Source organism: Anas acuta, chromosome 1, assembly GCF_963932015.1.
Source record: "Anas acuta chromosome 1, bAnaAcu1.1, whole genome shotgun sequence".
Classification (NCBI taxonomy): Eukaryota; Metazoa; Chordata; class Aves; order Anseriformes; family Anatidae; genus Anas; species Anas acuta.
The window spans coordinates 161,210,306-161,224,062 of record NC_088979.1 but is presented as its reverse complement, the minus strand read 5'-3'; the positions used below and the strand labels follow the sequence as shown (position 1 = coordinate 161,224,062).

Below are 13,757 nucleotides of genomic sequence, written 5' to 3'. Positions count from 1 at the left end.
CTTCTGACGAAGTCCTACCCCCTAGAGTTTATTATAGAAAGGCAATGAAGCTGTATGTACATCTCTGCAATTACGATGATCCTCCAGCAGAGAAGGCAAAGATCAAATCTTTGTCATGCCCTCTCTTCCTTGTGGGCACATCAAATTATCCTGCATCAGCCTCTAATCAGCACAGCTTCATGTTTACAAACACTTCTGCCAAAACTACTGAACAAGCTCCAAGGGCACCCACCCCGCCCCAAGGATCAACAGTGTAAACAGCTGAAAACTGCACAGTGCTGCCATCCCCTATTGCACAACTAGGCATGACCTTGGCACGGTCCAACATACACCCTCCCATGAAACATGATGTGCACTTGCCTATCATTGGCAGGAAGGCACAAACCCATGTCCCAGGGGGCTTTGGGAGCAGAAAGTGCTATTGTCATTAGTGTGTCTCCACATCTGGAGGACTCTCAGGAAGAGGTACAGCTCTGGAGGCATTGCTGTATCCATCCCATGGCCACACAGCGAGGCTATTCTCATTTCCCAGGTGCCAGAGAAAAAACATCCTCTACTCTTCCTGTCAAATAGTTATTCAGAAGGAGCTTTCATAGCTTGACCAGGAGAAAGAAAAAATAATCAAATTCTAAGGACTAAGAAAGTTTCCTTCAACTTTTTTTTTCCCCTCCTCAAAACTCAGGGGTTAACCCAAAGCTTGGGCTTCTATGTCAAACTCATATTCTGATTCTCTGAGTTTACACAGTGAGGTTTTTTTCCCCCGATCAACTGGTAAGTACTTAGGCAAGAGCCTGTAAGAATTCAGAATGACTATGCAACTACTTCTAGCACCAAAACTGTATTTTTACAGCATTTGTTTGTGCTGCAACATTTACTAGAAATAATTGCTCACTTGAGTGTTCACAGAAAGTCCTTACATGCCATCGCAGGCAAACCACAACTTCGTATTTATAAGATCAAAATGCTTGGTACATGCCTGTGTCTTTCACAGGTCACGTAATCAATTCCATTCCTTTTTAAGTACTTCTAAGAACTTTTTAAGTATGTTGGATGTTTTCCTTCTTCAGTGCTTGGCTAACCTGTGAATGTTTACTAATTTCAGACCTGCTTCATAACTAAGTCGCTCCAGATTCCCAATCACTTTTTACTCAGTTCCCACGTAACCTGAGGCTCTTCATAGCACAAATGGTGTTACAAGAATGTCACCACTGTCACCTCTGGTCTTGGTGGTTGACTGAAAGGAAGGCTGTCTGGTCTTCGGACCACACTGTGTTCCACACACAACCTTCAAACTGAGCTGATATATCCACCTTCAGTCCTATGACTACTTTAAGCAGACTTGGGCCGCCACCACAGAGTATAAATCCCTGGGATTTCCCACACTGGTTCCCAGCTGTGCTTTCTTGCCTATGTCTGGTCGTGCAACCCCTGTGCAGAGGGCACTGCCCTGCGGAACTGATACAACCAAATCCATTTCAGACAGGTCAGATAACACAGCTCTGGATCATGGTAGGGCTGCAGGGAACCATGCTACCTCTCTGCAGCTATCCTCATAATGTTTATGTGGCGTAACAATAAAACAGAAACCCAATTTTTGGTTTCCTAGTACTAGGCCTGAACACAACCCTGCTTTCTACCCTAACATCAGTGTTTTACTCCTTCCCTCCGAAAGATTGTCCTGCCTCTGCTAGCTCTGTAATATTAAAATGAAAGACATTATATTCCCATTCTTTACCACTTGAGGTAAACATCTGTGCAGCATTAGAAATCAAAATTGTAATAAATATTTTCATGCTTTATAAGTATATAAACCACCATCCTCTCATTATTTCACCTTCAGGGAGTGCAGAAAACAGCTTTTGAGAACAGCTTTTGTTGAAATTTCATTTGAGTTTCAACTACAAAAATTGGCAGGTTGTGCTAGCCTGATCCTGCTTGATTTCACTAAGGTTAATCCTCCACCTCAGCTCCCTGGTGAGCAGGGACTTGAGAGGCTTCTGTAGAAGTATGCTTCAGAATTGCCCCTCAAGGGTCCTCCTAACTGAACAAACACGCCCGCACCAGTTAGTACACAAAGCCACACACGTATCAATGCTGGTATTTTCTTTTATCCAGAGAGAGACAGGTCTCGCTCCATTCTTTTCCCCTCACATTTCATTAGATCAGCCACAGATTTTGCTTTAGTCTGGCTGTAAATTGTTTTGACCAAATTCATCTTTAGACACTCCCTATTCTACTTGGGTTGTATAAACACCCTCCAACCTATCCCTCGTGGCACAGTCAGAGTAAGAATCTATTTCCTGCCACTCCAACTGGCTGAAGTATTTTTAGTTGAAATTGAATGCACATACCTGTGGCAGGTGAGGCACCAGTGAGAACGTGGATGTGGGCAGACCTTTGCTTTTCTAATGCCAATGGTTTCTACAGCTTATCATTCCAACCAAAGGGAGGTGCCCAACTGTCTAGGCGTCACTCCTCTCACGGAGGATCTGCACCCTTTTACAAAGAGTATACTACTTCTCTCCTGCATTCTTCTTGCTACTAGGGGCAAGACAGATATTCCCCCTCCCCCTCCGCTGATACAGCCTTCCACACAAGAAAGAGCACAGAGATTGCTGGAGTCTGTAAAACTTGTTAGGAAAGCCCCGTGCAGCTTCTGGAAGGAATGACCCTGCCCCATTTCCTCTGGCAGTAAAATTGCCCTCCACATCACTTTATGAGATTGGTTCAGGACTGGCTCTGTGTGCCACCCAAGTTACATAGCTGAGAGAGCACTCATGGGTATTCAAGAGACCCAGAAACTTGGGGAGTTTTCATTTAGTATAATACAATCTTCACATAATCTTAATTTGCTGATAACAGGTCTAATCCCATGCATTTTATGAATCATAAATTCAAGCACCCAGCAGACCTGAAGAGCAGTCAGAAGAGCTCCCGTGCTCCATAGGGAACAAGCATTTTCATCTCCACCCATATGCTCACTCATTTTTATTCCTCTATCTATGGTGCATTCTGGGCCTGTTTCCTCTTACCCAAGGGGATGCCTACCAAAGGACCCTGCAGAATTAACATCGTTACTGCGCTTCTACTCCTGCCTCCCTGCTGCAAAGCCCACAGAAGATGCACACTCTTCCTGCTTTATAGGAATGCTTTCAGCAGTCAACATATCCGAGTTCTGCACTAATCCTAGACTGCTTTAGAATCATCATACTTGAAGACAAATGCGTGGAAGATTTGAGTAAACTATTATAAAAAAGGAGAAAGTTAGAACTCGGGCATTTTTCTCAACACTAGTATGTTCCTCATGAAGATAAGAGAGTTGACTTAAAGAAAACACATTGCCCGTATTACAAAATACAGCTTGATTAGCATTCGTGTTTTGTAAAATGTGTTGCATTTATACTTCTGTTTGGGGCATTCTGACTAGCATACATGTGTATATTAGATTTATGTTGACACTATGAAAGTAACCATCCTTCTGGTTTTAATTACTGCAGTAGTTTCTGCTTTTCATTTACCTCTTAAAGAAGAATTTTTTTGGTTTTCATAGAGCAGAATGCCCAGTTTTTGGGTGGTTCTGGACACTGCATTTTTGTGTTGAATGATCACGAAGGAGCTTCTCACCCTTCTCTGTCCACCAGAGTGGCCAGTATAAATATGTTTATTGCTATTTGGAACTAGCACTAACCTTAAAGTCTCATATGAAAATTATATTTTTTCCATTCTCACAAGGTTATTTATATGATGCTGATCTCCGTACAAGACAAAGAGAACTGACACAGAAATAAATAGGGCAAAAAAACTCCACCATCCAGCTTGTTGGGTGCTTTTCCACGTAAATACCACCCTCTTGTGTTAGTCTGTAAGTACTACAGGAATCAGCCAGAGAACAAAACAAAACAATCCTTGATCTTGCCAATCTTTACATATTCTGGATTGAATTCCATGCAGTAAACAGCCCAACCCAGCCAAAACTGGCTCTATTGCTGTTGGTCCACTCTTCAGCTGACACATTTAAAGTATTTATGTCACATCTGAGTCGCTAGTAAGAATGACCTAGGAGGAAAACCTTCTTGCATAGCTGATACTCAAAACAAGCATAACAGGTCAGTGACAAAACACGGAAAAACAGCTAGCTTTAAAATTAATCTATATTTGGAGTTGTCCATGTCACACGTCCCTTCTCTAAGGCAAAAACATGACACAACTGTGCTGTGGAAACTCAGTTACTTCTTTTAACTTTTTCATCTCTCCTTTCTTCTGACAGACCTATTTGACTCCAGATGTACTCAGTGAGTGTGGGTTACGGACATAGGCTGCAGCAAAAGGAAAGTTGCACCACCCTGGACTTCTCTGGGGCCAAACCACATCTGCTTCCATGCCCCGAGGAGATGGTCTGGTGTCTCTGGAAGGAAGACTGACCTCATAGTACCACAATGGACCAATCAGTCTATAACTTGCAAAGCAGAAGAGAGGAAAGTATTTTCCATCTGGACTACCCAATTAAATGTTAAGCAGTCCAGAAAAAAAAATCCACTGGAGATGGATGCTGAAGGTCATTTTTGCCAAGCTCATGTAGCCATAAAGAAGTAAAAGCTTGTCCAAACACTGAGCTAGAAGGCTTTCCGTTTCTTCTTTTTCCCACCTGCCACCTTTTTCCTGACACCAAGAGCTTCTTCTGTGTCATCATCATCACCATTCCGAGATCGCTTCTTCTCTCCCTGCTCCCGCAGCTCCTGCAATGCAATCAAAAGATCAATCAGAAGTTATGCCAGACAAGGAAATTTAGGCTACAACAAGTACAGCAACAAAACGTTACCACCTACCATTCGAGCAAATCTCTGGGCCTCAGCCACACGTTCTGTCAGCATCATAACCTCCTCCTCCTGCATGGGGAATGCTGGCAGCTTCTTGCCAATCAGGTGTTCAATGCGTTGAAACAGCTCTACATCATACCTGAGAAAAGACATTACCCTGAATCAGCCCAGCTGGGATTCATTCAGCCGTCGCTACCCACAGACACTGTCCCTTAATTCCTCCAATAGCTACAGTTGACTTGTGCTGATGGCCTCACAAGCAACTCTTAAATGCATCCACATGATGCTATCCTTCACTGATATACCTCAGAAGTATTTGGCAAACACTTTGTTTAGAGGAATACTTCAGCATTTCTTAACAAAAAATAAAAATATTAAACCTGCATATATTATAAAAATGTACATATATTACGCAGTGAAATTATAAACAATTAGTTCTGATATTTACATAGATCCAGGATAAATTCTGGAAGCAGATTTCTCCTTCCCCACTCCCCTGGGCTTTGAACGCTCTCCCCTTTAGCTAAGTAAATCCAACTGGTGCCTCAAAATGAAATACAGTATTTTCTTCTCAACCAGGATCAGGTCAGATGTATTCTACTCTAAAAGACAACTAGGAAGAATAAGTCTGCTGTAATTTAAGACTTACTGTGTGACAAAGGTGATAGATTTTCCAGACCTCCCAGCTCGAGCTGTTCTCCCAACACGATGAATGTAATCCTGAAAGCAATTTTCTTGATAAGCAATATCACACCAAAAATACACACACCCAGCACAGAAAAGAAGTAGGGGAAAAAATCAGACTGTACGTTTGTTTCTTCAGGGCAGAGGAAGAAAATGGGGAGAAAATAGGGCCAGGATTATATACTTAAACTGGTGCAGCATTAAGGTTTGATATGATGTGGCTTGTAGAAGCATCTTAAACGTTTATCTTTTCTTTTTAAAAGAAAAGATCACTTCTGATTACTCAAGACTACAGAACAGAAGTTGTGCCACATGACCTATTACTGGTACTATCACTTCCTTGGAAAGACAGTATTTAAAATAAAAGTGAGCCAATGCCTCCATTTTCATTCTCAGGATCTAGTGCTCTACATCATCTGTCTTCCCTACAAACTCTCTAGCAAGTAGATTTAAAACTGGCAAACACAGTGAGAGGGAGGATGGATGAGAACAATTTGGAAGTTTCTATCTAGCACCTACAGCTCTGGGCCGTTTTCCAGGTTTTATACTGCATTACAGAAGTTAAAACACTCTATCCTCCAAGCAGTGTCTGTGGACTTTGCTATAACATGAGAAATCAAAGGATGTGTTCTGTGACATGGTGAGCTGAGAAGGAGGTGCACAAAATTAATGATGTCGTTCACGTGCCTGGTCCCCCAGCTTTAACTTTTGTCCTTTTACAATCGCAAAAGCAATGTCTTCAAAGATGAACTATACTTTCTTCTGTTTGCAGCGTATAGTACCTTTGAGCATTACAGGGAACAACAGCAAATCCGTAACTGCATGTTAGTAGTGTGCTTTCTGAAACTAGGCTGGTGAACATTCACGTCCCTAAGATAATATTATGCCTTCTGTAAGGAAGAAACTTAGTAACTCGCCTTTTTTTTCAGTTTGCTATAATTTTGTGATATGAAAGTGGAACATGCAGACATCTTTCTTGATCAAAAGAATCTCCGACTCTAATGTTCTTGGACGATTTATTTTTTTGCCCTTTTCAACAGTTTAAAATGCAAAGGCAACACCCGTATCACAGGTACAGAGATGACTTCCTGAAACTTGTAATATGGTAAAACTATTTCCAAAGTCTGTAATCTGCTTGATGCAGCACGACAAAACACATACTCTAAGCAGAAATACAAAGACAGAGAACATCCCTCACTTTTCTCAACTTAGAGGATCAGTTCTATAATCCAGATCAGAACACCCTACCAAATAATAGGTATCAACTCAATCGCAGAGGCTGAACAACTTCTTTTCGTTAACACAATTGTGAACTACACATCCAGTCAGCAGAACACAGGTTGTCTCTTTGTCTAGCTTCAACACTCAATATTACGCCTCACAGTGACAGGAAACCCTCAGTTAGCACACACACTAACTTACCTTAGAGTGCGTAGGAATATCAAAGTTTATCACCACATCTACATGTGGGATATCCAGACCTCTGCTTGCAACGTCAGTAGCCAGCAGAATAGAACGTGCCTTTGCCTTGAACTTGTTTAGAGATCCCAAGCGTTTGTTCTGGAAGAAAGGACAACAAAAAGAGAATGAGAAAATAACGTTCACTCCAGTTAATATGCTCTTGTTGAAACACTGTTAGAGAAGAACTGGAGGAGAAACCACTCAAAAAAATAAAAAAACCCTCACTTCTCTAATTGCTTTTTGAACTATTACAGAAATCAGTGGAAGCACTCACATTAGATTGGCTTCTAGGGATCAATCCAGTCCACTAGTTGTGAAATACTCCTTCTGCAAGGTAGTTGTGACTCAGTATGGTACAGCCCATTTCCCAAGAGACATGACTCCTGTCTATTCTGTTCTGTGGGATATGCCCATACCTGACTCATCTGCCCGTGGAGAGGAATGGCAGTGAACCCCAGGTTGCGGAGCAGCAGAGCAGTCCTCTGAGTATTGTTACATGTACTACAGAATACCATGAAAGAATTTCCAGCTAGTTCATTCAAGATATAAACCAAGTAGCTGTCCTGTAAAGAAAAACAGGGAGGGGAAAAAAAAAGGATAATCACATATGCTGCATTAAAGAACAAGTTCAGTACAAGCCAGAGAAAATGACAAGATATTTTGCAGATGTAGGAACAACAAGATAAGATACAGAATAAAGAATATATTCTTTATTCTGTAATATATTCTATAATCTATATATTCTATATTCTGTAATATATTCTATATAAAATATATTCTTTATTCTGTATCCAGGGATATTACCTTGAATTTGGATGGGATGAAAATGTAGTACTGCTGTAGTTTCTCAACTGTCTGATATTTGGAAGAAACAGCACATTTAACAGGATTCTTCAGAGCAGCACGCTGGAGTTTTTGAACCTTGAAAGATCAAAGTAAGTTAATACCATGTGGACAGAGACTTTGTCAGAAACCTGGACGTGTATCAGGCAGCCGAGGCAAAAGTGTAGCCTGATGGAAGGATAATTAAAGCAGAGTACTCTGCTCTCACCTGCTTGGTCATAGTGGCAGAAAACAAGAATGTCTTCCTGTCTCGAGGAATCACTTTCAGTATCTTATCTACCTGTAGAAAGAGAAAAGAAAGAAATGCTGTACAGAACAGCAATCAAGATATAACCCCCCTCCAAATATAACTGTTATCCAAGTGAGGAGTTCTGCCCCGCATGCAACTTCCCATCTTCTCATGGGAAGTTTTGGGCTGATACTTTGTTGATAGTCATGCAGTGTGCACTCTAGAAGTCAAACAGCAGTGCAAATAGCAAGCAATACTCCTGCAGGAAGGTGTATGTGGTTGTCCCATGCGTTACTGTATAACATGTCAGGCATTCCAGAGAAATCAGTAGAGTTCATAGACAAAATGCCCCCTAGTAGTCTGCAGAACTCTCCTGCAAAATTCAGCTCTCACCACAGGCTTCCATGCAATTATCAGATCTTCACAACAATTTGCTATTAACTTCTACAGAACTACTTGCTGAAACATTCACATGACTGCATGAAGCAATTTAAAGGGATGCCCCTGTGGTGTTCCAAAAAATCTTCCTTTAGCACGTTCCTACCTCTGTCTCAAAATCCATGTTGAGGATCCGGTCAGCTTCATCCATCACTAAGAATTTCAGAGCTCGTAAGTTGAAACCCTTTGTGTTCTCCAGGTGATCAACTAGACGGCCAGGGGTTGCTACCAAGAGAATCAGAGAGAGCAAGTTAAGAATGAAAGCAAAGGAAAAGATCCAAAGAGGTATGTCATCTGTTACAGAAATTGAATTCTTCACTGAAGAGAAACCAGATTGCTTTGTGGGAAGCACTCTTTCAGAGGTTATCCTTGAAGTGATTTGAAGTAAGACTAATGGAGTCAGATTCTCTGAAGAGCATCCATCCCCTCAAAAAGCAAAACAAAACTGATTGCATATGAGATATACTGAGAAGAATGAGATCAGGGTTTTGAATACCTCAGAAGAATGAAAAGCCAAGGCAAAGGCAATCTAGCAGGAATGCTTTGGAATGAGCTCATAGCAGCAAGGTTACTGATGCCTTCTCTAAAAACATCAACAAGCTAGAACTCAGATCTCAGGATTAAAACAAATGAAGGATGTACTTTCACTTCTTCAAACACATAAAAGCTTGTGTCACTCTTTCTTTGGATGACTGCAATTTGATCATATTCATACCCCGTACCTCCTGCACATTGACTTACCAATTATAATATGCGGCTTCTTGGCTAAAGCCAGAGATTGAGACATCGTGTCAATTCCACCCACAATAACCGCTGCAGGACAAACAGAATAGTGTCAATCGTTCAATTTAGCAACAGCCAACCCCTCGAACCTTTATGCGTTTCCTCCCACTCCTTGCCACCCACAACAGCACTAGACCAATTGAAAGTTTGTTCCTTTGTGAGAATTCACTGTATTTCCACACACCTGACCTTCCCAGGCCTCTTAAGCTATACACTGAAGCCCTTACCAGCCTCAAACATTTTTTCACAGTTCAAGAGCTACAGACAGAATCTATTCCTTGCAGCCTAACTCAGATGTAGAGTCTTGGAATTCTAAAAATATCCCAAACCAAAAAATAACACAGTTAGAAGGGAAGATTAAATTACAAAATGCTACAGAGCAGATCTCTATGCAATTTAACTCAACACAAACTTATTATTGGGAATATCCTCTCCTACTTCCATTTCTAATGGTTTGGACATAAAACGCATAAGAGCTGCAGAGTGTTCCATAAGGGAAGATCACACTGTCACAAGTACAGTTTCTTTCCCACAACTGATATGTCTGTCTTCCAGGTAAGGCTACTTACCACTGTGGACACCAATGGAAGATCCGAGAGCTTCAAACTGCTCTGAGATTTGGAAGGCCAGCTCCCTTGTTGGTGTGAGGACAAGAGCAAATAACCGCTGAGGTGCCTCCAGCAGTGCTTGAAGAATTGGTAAAGCAAAAGCTCCTGTTTTACCAGAGCCAGTTTCTGCCAGTCCAATTATATCTCTGCCTACAAGTAAGAGGAAGAAGAGCAAGAACTGTTACAATTCTATACTAAAGAGGACTTCAAGGAACTGTGCAAAAAGTACAAGAATTCACTAAGTACAAAAAGAACAGCCTCTGCAATAGCTCCTCAAAAAAAAAAAATACACAAAGGGTGAAGGAAAAGAAAGAACTTCAGAACATGTCTACAGAATTTTAAGAGTTTAATTTCATATGTACTATAGCAATAATTACAGTCCTGATTCCTTTCGTTCTTCAAATAGATTTCTGACAGTATACAAGTTTTCATACGTTTCACAAACCGCAATGTATTTGGTTCCATAGATTAAAACAGTAATCTAAACCTGCCTGCATCCAGCAAGGATTAAAACAGCAAGTCCTCTACGTACACACACACAAAAAAAAACACCACATAGGCAGCAGAGTAGAATTCATCAGCAGGATCCATTCTAACTTCCTAAATCCCAACAGCTGAGAACATGCTGCCAACAGGCCTTAAACACAAAACCCAGGAATACAATTTTACTTTTGTTTTTGAAGAAAATATTATATATGGATTAAAAGAGCATGACAACAGTTAAGTGCCAGGACAGACCAGACACTAAGTTTATTTCCACTTTTTAAACCAGCATCACTACATTAAACTGTCGCTGTGAATTCATGATGGATTATTTTTTCATTTGAAATATTCCAGAGGTAAAAATATTTGCTGAATTTAATAATGTATTTTCCAGCAGTCCAGTATGATTATAGAAAGTCATAGTGGCTTCATTATTTCTTATTTCAGAACTCTAATTTCAAGGAATTGTCTGCTCACAACAAAGCAGATTACACAAGCTATGTAATCAGTCAAGGTATCTCCAATTTCAAACACAAATTGTAGATCTCTAACAGAAGATGAACAGTCCTACGTCTATCAAGAAGCATCCAGCATATCCCTGAGTACTTCAGAAAGACCATGGGCAAAGATGACTAGCAGCTCAAATAACTGAAAACAATTATATTTAAGATGGAGTGCCATAACTATCCAACAGTAGAAAACACATAAGAACCCGCACATTAATCTGAAAGTCTGAAATTGCAGGTAGTGTCACAGCGGAAATTAACATTTCAAGCTCCATCAGGAAAGGACATAAGAATGAACGCTGAAATTCCTTTTATACAGAAATCTTCCATGATGAAATGAGGATGCTTTCAGCCCTGTCAATACTCAGCAAAGTTAAGTCCCTCAGAGCTCCTGAGGCATCCATACCCATACCTGGGATCAGAGGAGCACGCTACTCACCTTGGAGAGCCACAGGAATAGCCTCAACTTGAATCTTTGTTGGTACCTTCCATCCTAACTGGTCACAAGCTTCACACAGGACATCTGTCACTCCCTGAATATTAGTGATAAGAAGAAATGGAGACAAATATCATCAGGCAGCTCTAAATTAAGTCACTGGCTTACATACATACTGCAACAGGACCACGCTTGTTTCTAACACAGCCAAATCCCATCAAGCCCTCAAATCACCTACATGTAAGCACGCTTTGCTCACAGAGATGCTCACTTCCACCAGGCCCATCCTAGATCTTTCCAAACCCATTGGAAGTGACTGCCATCAGCAAGCGACTTCTCATTCCCCCCCTGGTTTACACAAGCAACTTTCCCCACACAGACAGCTGCCTTCCTTCCTCCGCGAGCAAATAGCATTAGGACAGAAAAAAGGAAAACTCCGAGGCAAGTTGCTGCAACTGGAATAGGGGCAAGCGGCCGGGAGGCAGCACCCGGGGCAGCAACAGCCCCACAGCGGGCAGGGCCAGGCAGGGCAGCGCCACGCACGTGTCCTCCCCCAGCACCAACAGCTCCCCCCGGGCCCTCGGGTTGGGGCAGGGAGCGGCAGCGGCTCCGGCCGCCCCTCACCAGCTCCTTGAAGCTCTGCGCTGCCGCTGCCGCCACCTCCTCCTCGTCCTCCTCCACCGGTGCCTCCACCGCCGCCTCCTGCTCGGCCGGGCGCCCCGGCGCCGCTCCCGCCGCCATTTTGTGCCGTCCCCCTCGTAGCGCGGCTCGCAGCACGCTGGGAGCTGTAGTGTGCCCCGGGGCGGCTGTGGGACTTGTAGTGCGGGACGGGACAGGATGGGACGGGACGGGGCAACCCGCGGGGCCGCAGGGCTGTGGGTCGGCTCTCGTGGTGCTTGGGCACCGTGTGTGTGGTGTGCAGGGCGTCCCGGCTCCTGAATCCTGCGGCTGTAGAGGAAGCAGGCAAATGAGCCAGCCAGCCCCCGAAGTGCATGCATGCAGGGAACAATTTAACATACTCAGAGCTTCATGTTGGAGTACCAGTGTGGGGGAAAGAAACCACAAACGGCAAAAACTGTCATTGTTCTCCCTTGTTTTCCTATGCATGGTAGTTACCAAAGTGCCTGAAACGCAACAAAACACGCCGAACTGTAGCGACAGAGCACAAAATGAGAGAATGGGCGTTGGGAATGGAAGAAAACTCATGGCAGGGCAAGAGGGAACAGCCTCGAGTTGTGCCAGGGGACAGTCAGGTTGGAAATGAAGAGACATTTCTTTGCAGAAAGAGAAGTCAGGCACTGGAACGGGTTGCCCAGGAAGGCGGTAGCGTCACTGTTCCTGGGGGTGTTCAAGGAAAGGTTGGGCCTGGTGCTTAGGGACATGGTTTAGTGGGTGACATTGGTGGGGGGGGGATGGTTGGACCAGATGGTCTTGAAGATCTCTTCCAACCTTAATGACTCTGTGATTCAAACACTCCCCCAGCTCTCTTTCGAGGCACTGTCACCACCCAGGCAGGCAGCCTGCAGGTGCACAGGGACAGGTGAAAATGGCGGAGGATGTGGTGCCCTTCGGGGGAAAGCAGTGCAAAAATTCCATGTCATGGCAGTTGTTCCTAAGCTCCCCCCCTTCCATCTCGTCTGGGTGTGCCCTCTGATCTGCAGTCCCAACACCGACTGCAGCAGGGCACTCTTGCAGCGAGGTGAATATCCTTTACTTTAAGGAAGAATGATGCTACAATATCAAAGGGCTTGGGCCTGAAAAGGACAGCAGAGCTGACTGCAAAACAGAACTCATAACTGCGTTTCTGAGCAGACCTCCATCTCTTGCCACTTGGGAAGCCTGTCTGGGTGTGCTCATAGTGGAAAAGCTGACGTACCTGAGCATCTGTCACTTGATTCCAAGTGTGCCATTTCCTCTGCTCCCAGAACAATGAGGAAAGTGAGAGGAAATCCGAACAAACTCTCTGCATGACAGGGAAAGGAGAGGAAACCTGAAACAATTCATTGTGCAGCAGTGGAAATTAAACTGCTGCATCCCACTGTGATCAGGAGCAATTATTTAAAAAAAAATAATACCACAGCACCTGATGTAGATGCTAGCTATGAAAATATGTTAACGAAAAATTATAAGGGTTTGAGCTATAAGCTTGCTGTATCTGAAGTGTAGGCCTGGACAGTACGTAGACATGAACCCCTGTAAGGGTCACTGTGACACCTTGGGAAATGGAGTCAGGGATGTGATGGAAGTCACTGTTTCTGATTCTTTGTTGAGTTTACTGCTCAGATAACATGACAGGTGCTGTTTTTTGGGGGCAAGGGGAGCAATTCGTTAGCTATTCTGGTAAGTTCCAGTTTAGGTGATTTCCTTGTGTACAGCCTCCCTTTAGTACAGGTATAATAGCAACTGTTTCAGAAGCGATACATAATAAGACAAGATGTGTATAGGGGGTGATAGTTAATGCTAAATGGT

The 13,757-nt window shown here is 43.1% G+C and overlaps 1 protein-coding gene across 1 annotated transcript; it reads right to left on the bottom strand.

Moving 5' to 3' along the window:
• Nucleotides 1-3,906: 3,906 nt before the first annotated feature.
• On the bottom strand, nt 3,907-12,072 carry DDX47 (DEAD-box helicase 47). Its single transcript, XM_068668965.1, has 12 exons — nt 11,913-12,072; nt 11,292-11,385; nt 9,825-10,013; nt 9,214-9,285; nt 8,579-8,697; nt 8,014-8,085; nt 7,767-7,883; nt 7,379-7,525; nt 6,924-7,061; nt 5,467-5,537; nt 4,827-4,956; nt 3,907-4,736 (listed from the first exon to the last, which is right to left on the bottom strand). Exons 1-12 carry the CDS (start codon nt 12,027-12,029, stop codon nt 4,614-4,616), a joined length of 1,389 nt encoding a protein of 462 aa, XP_068525066.1. The 5' UTR covers nt 12,030-12,072; the 3' UTR covers nt 3,907-4,613.
• Nucleotides 12,073-13,757: the final 1,685 nt, after the last annotated feature.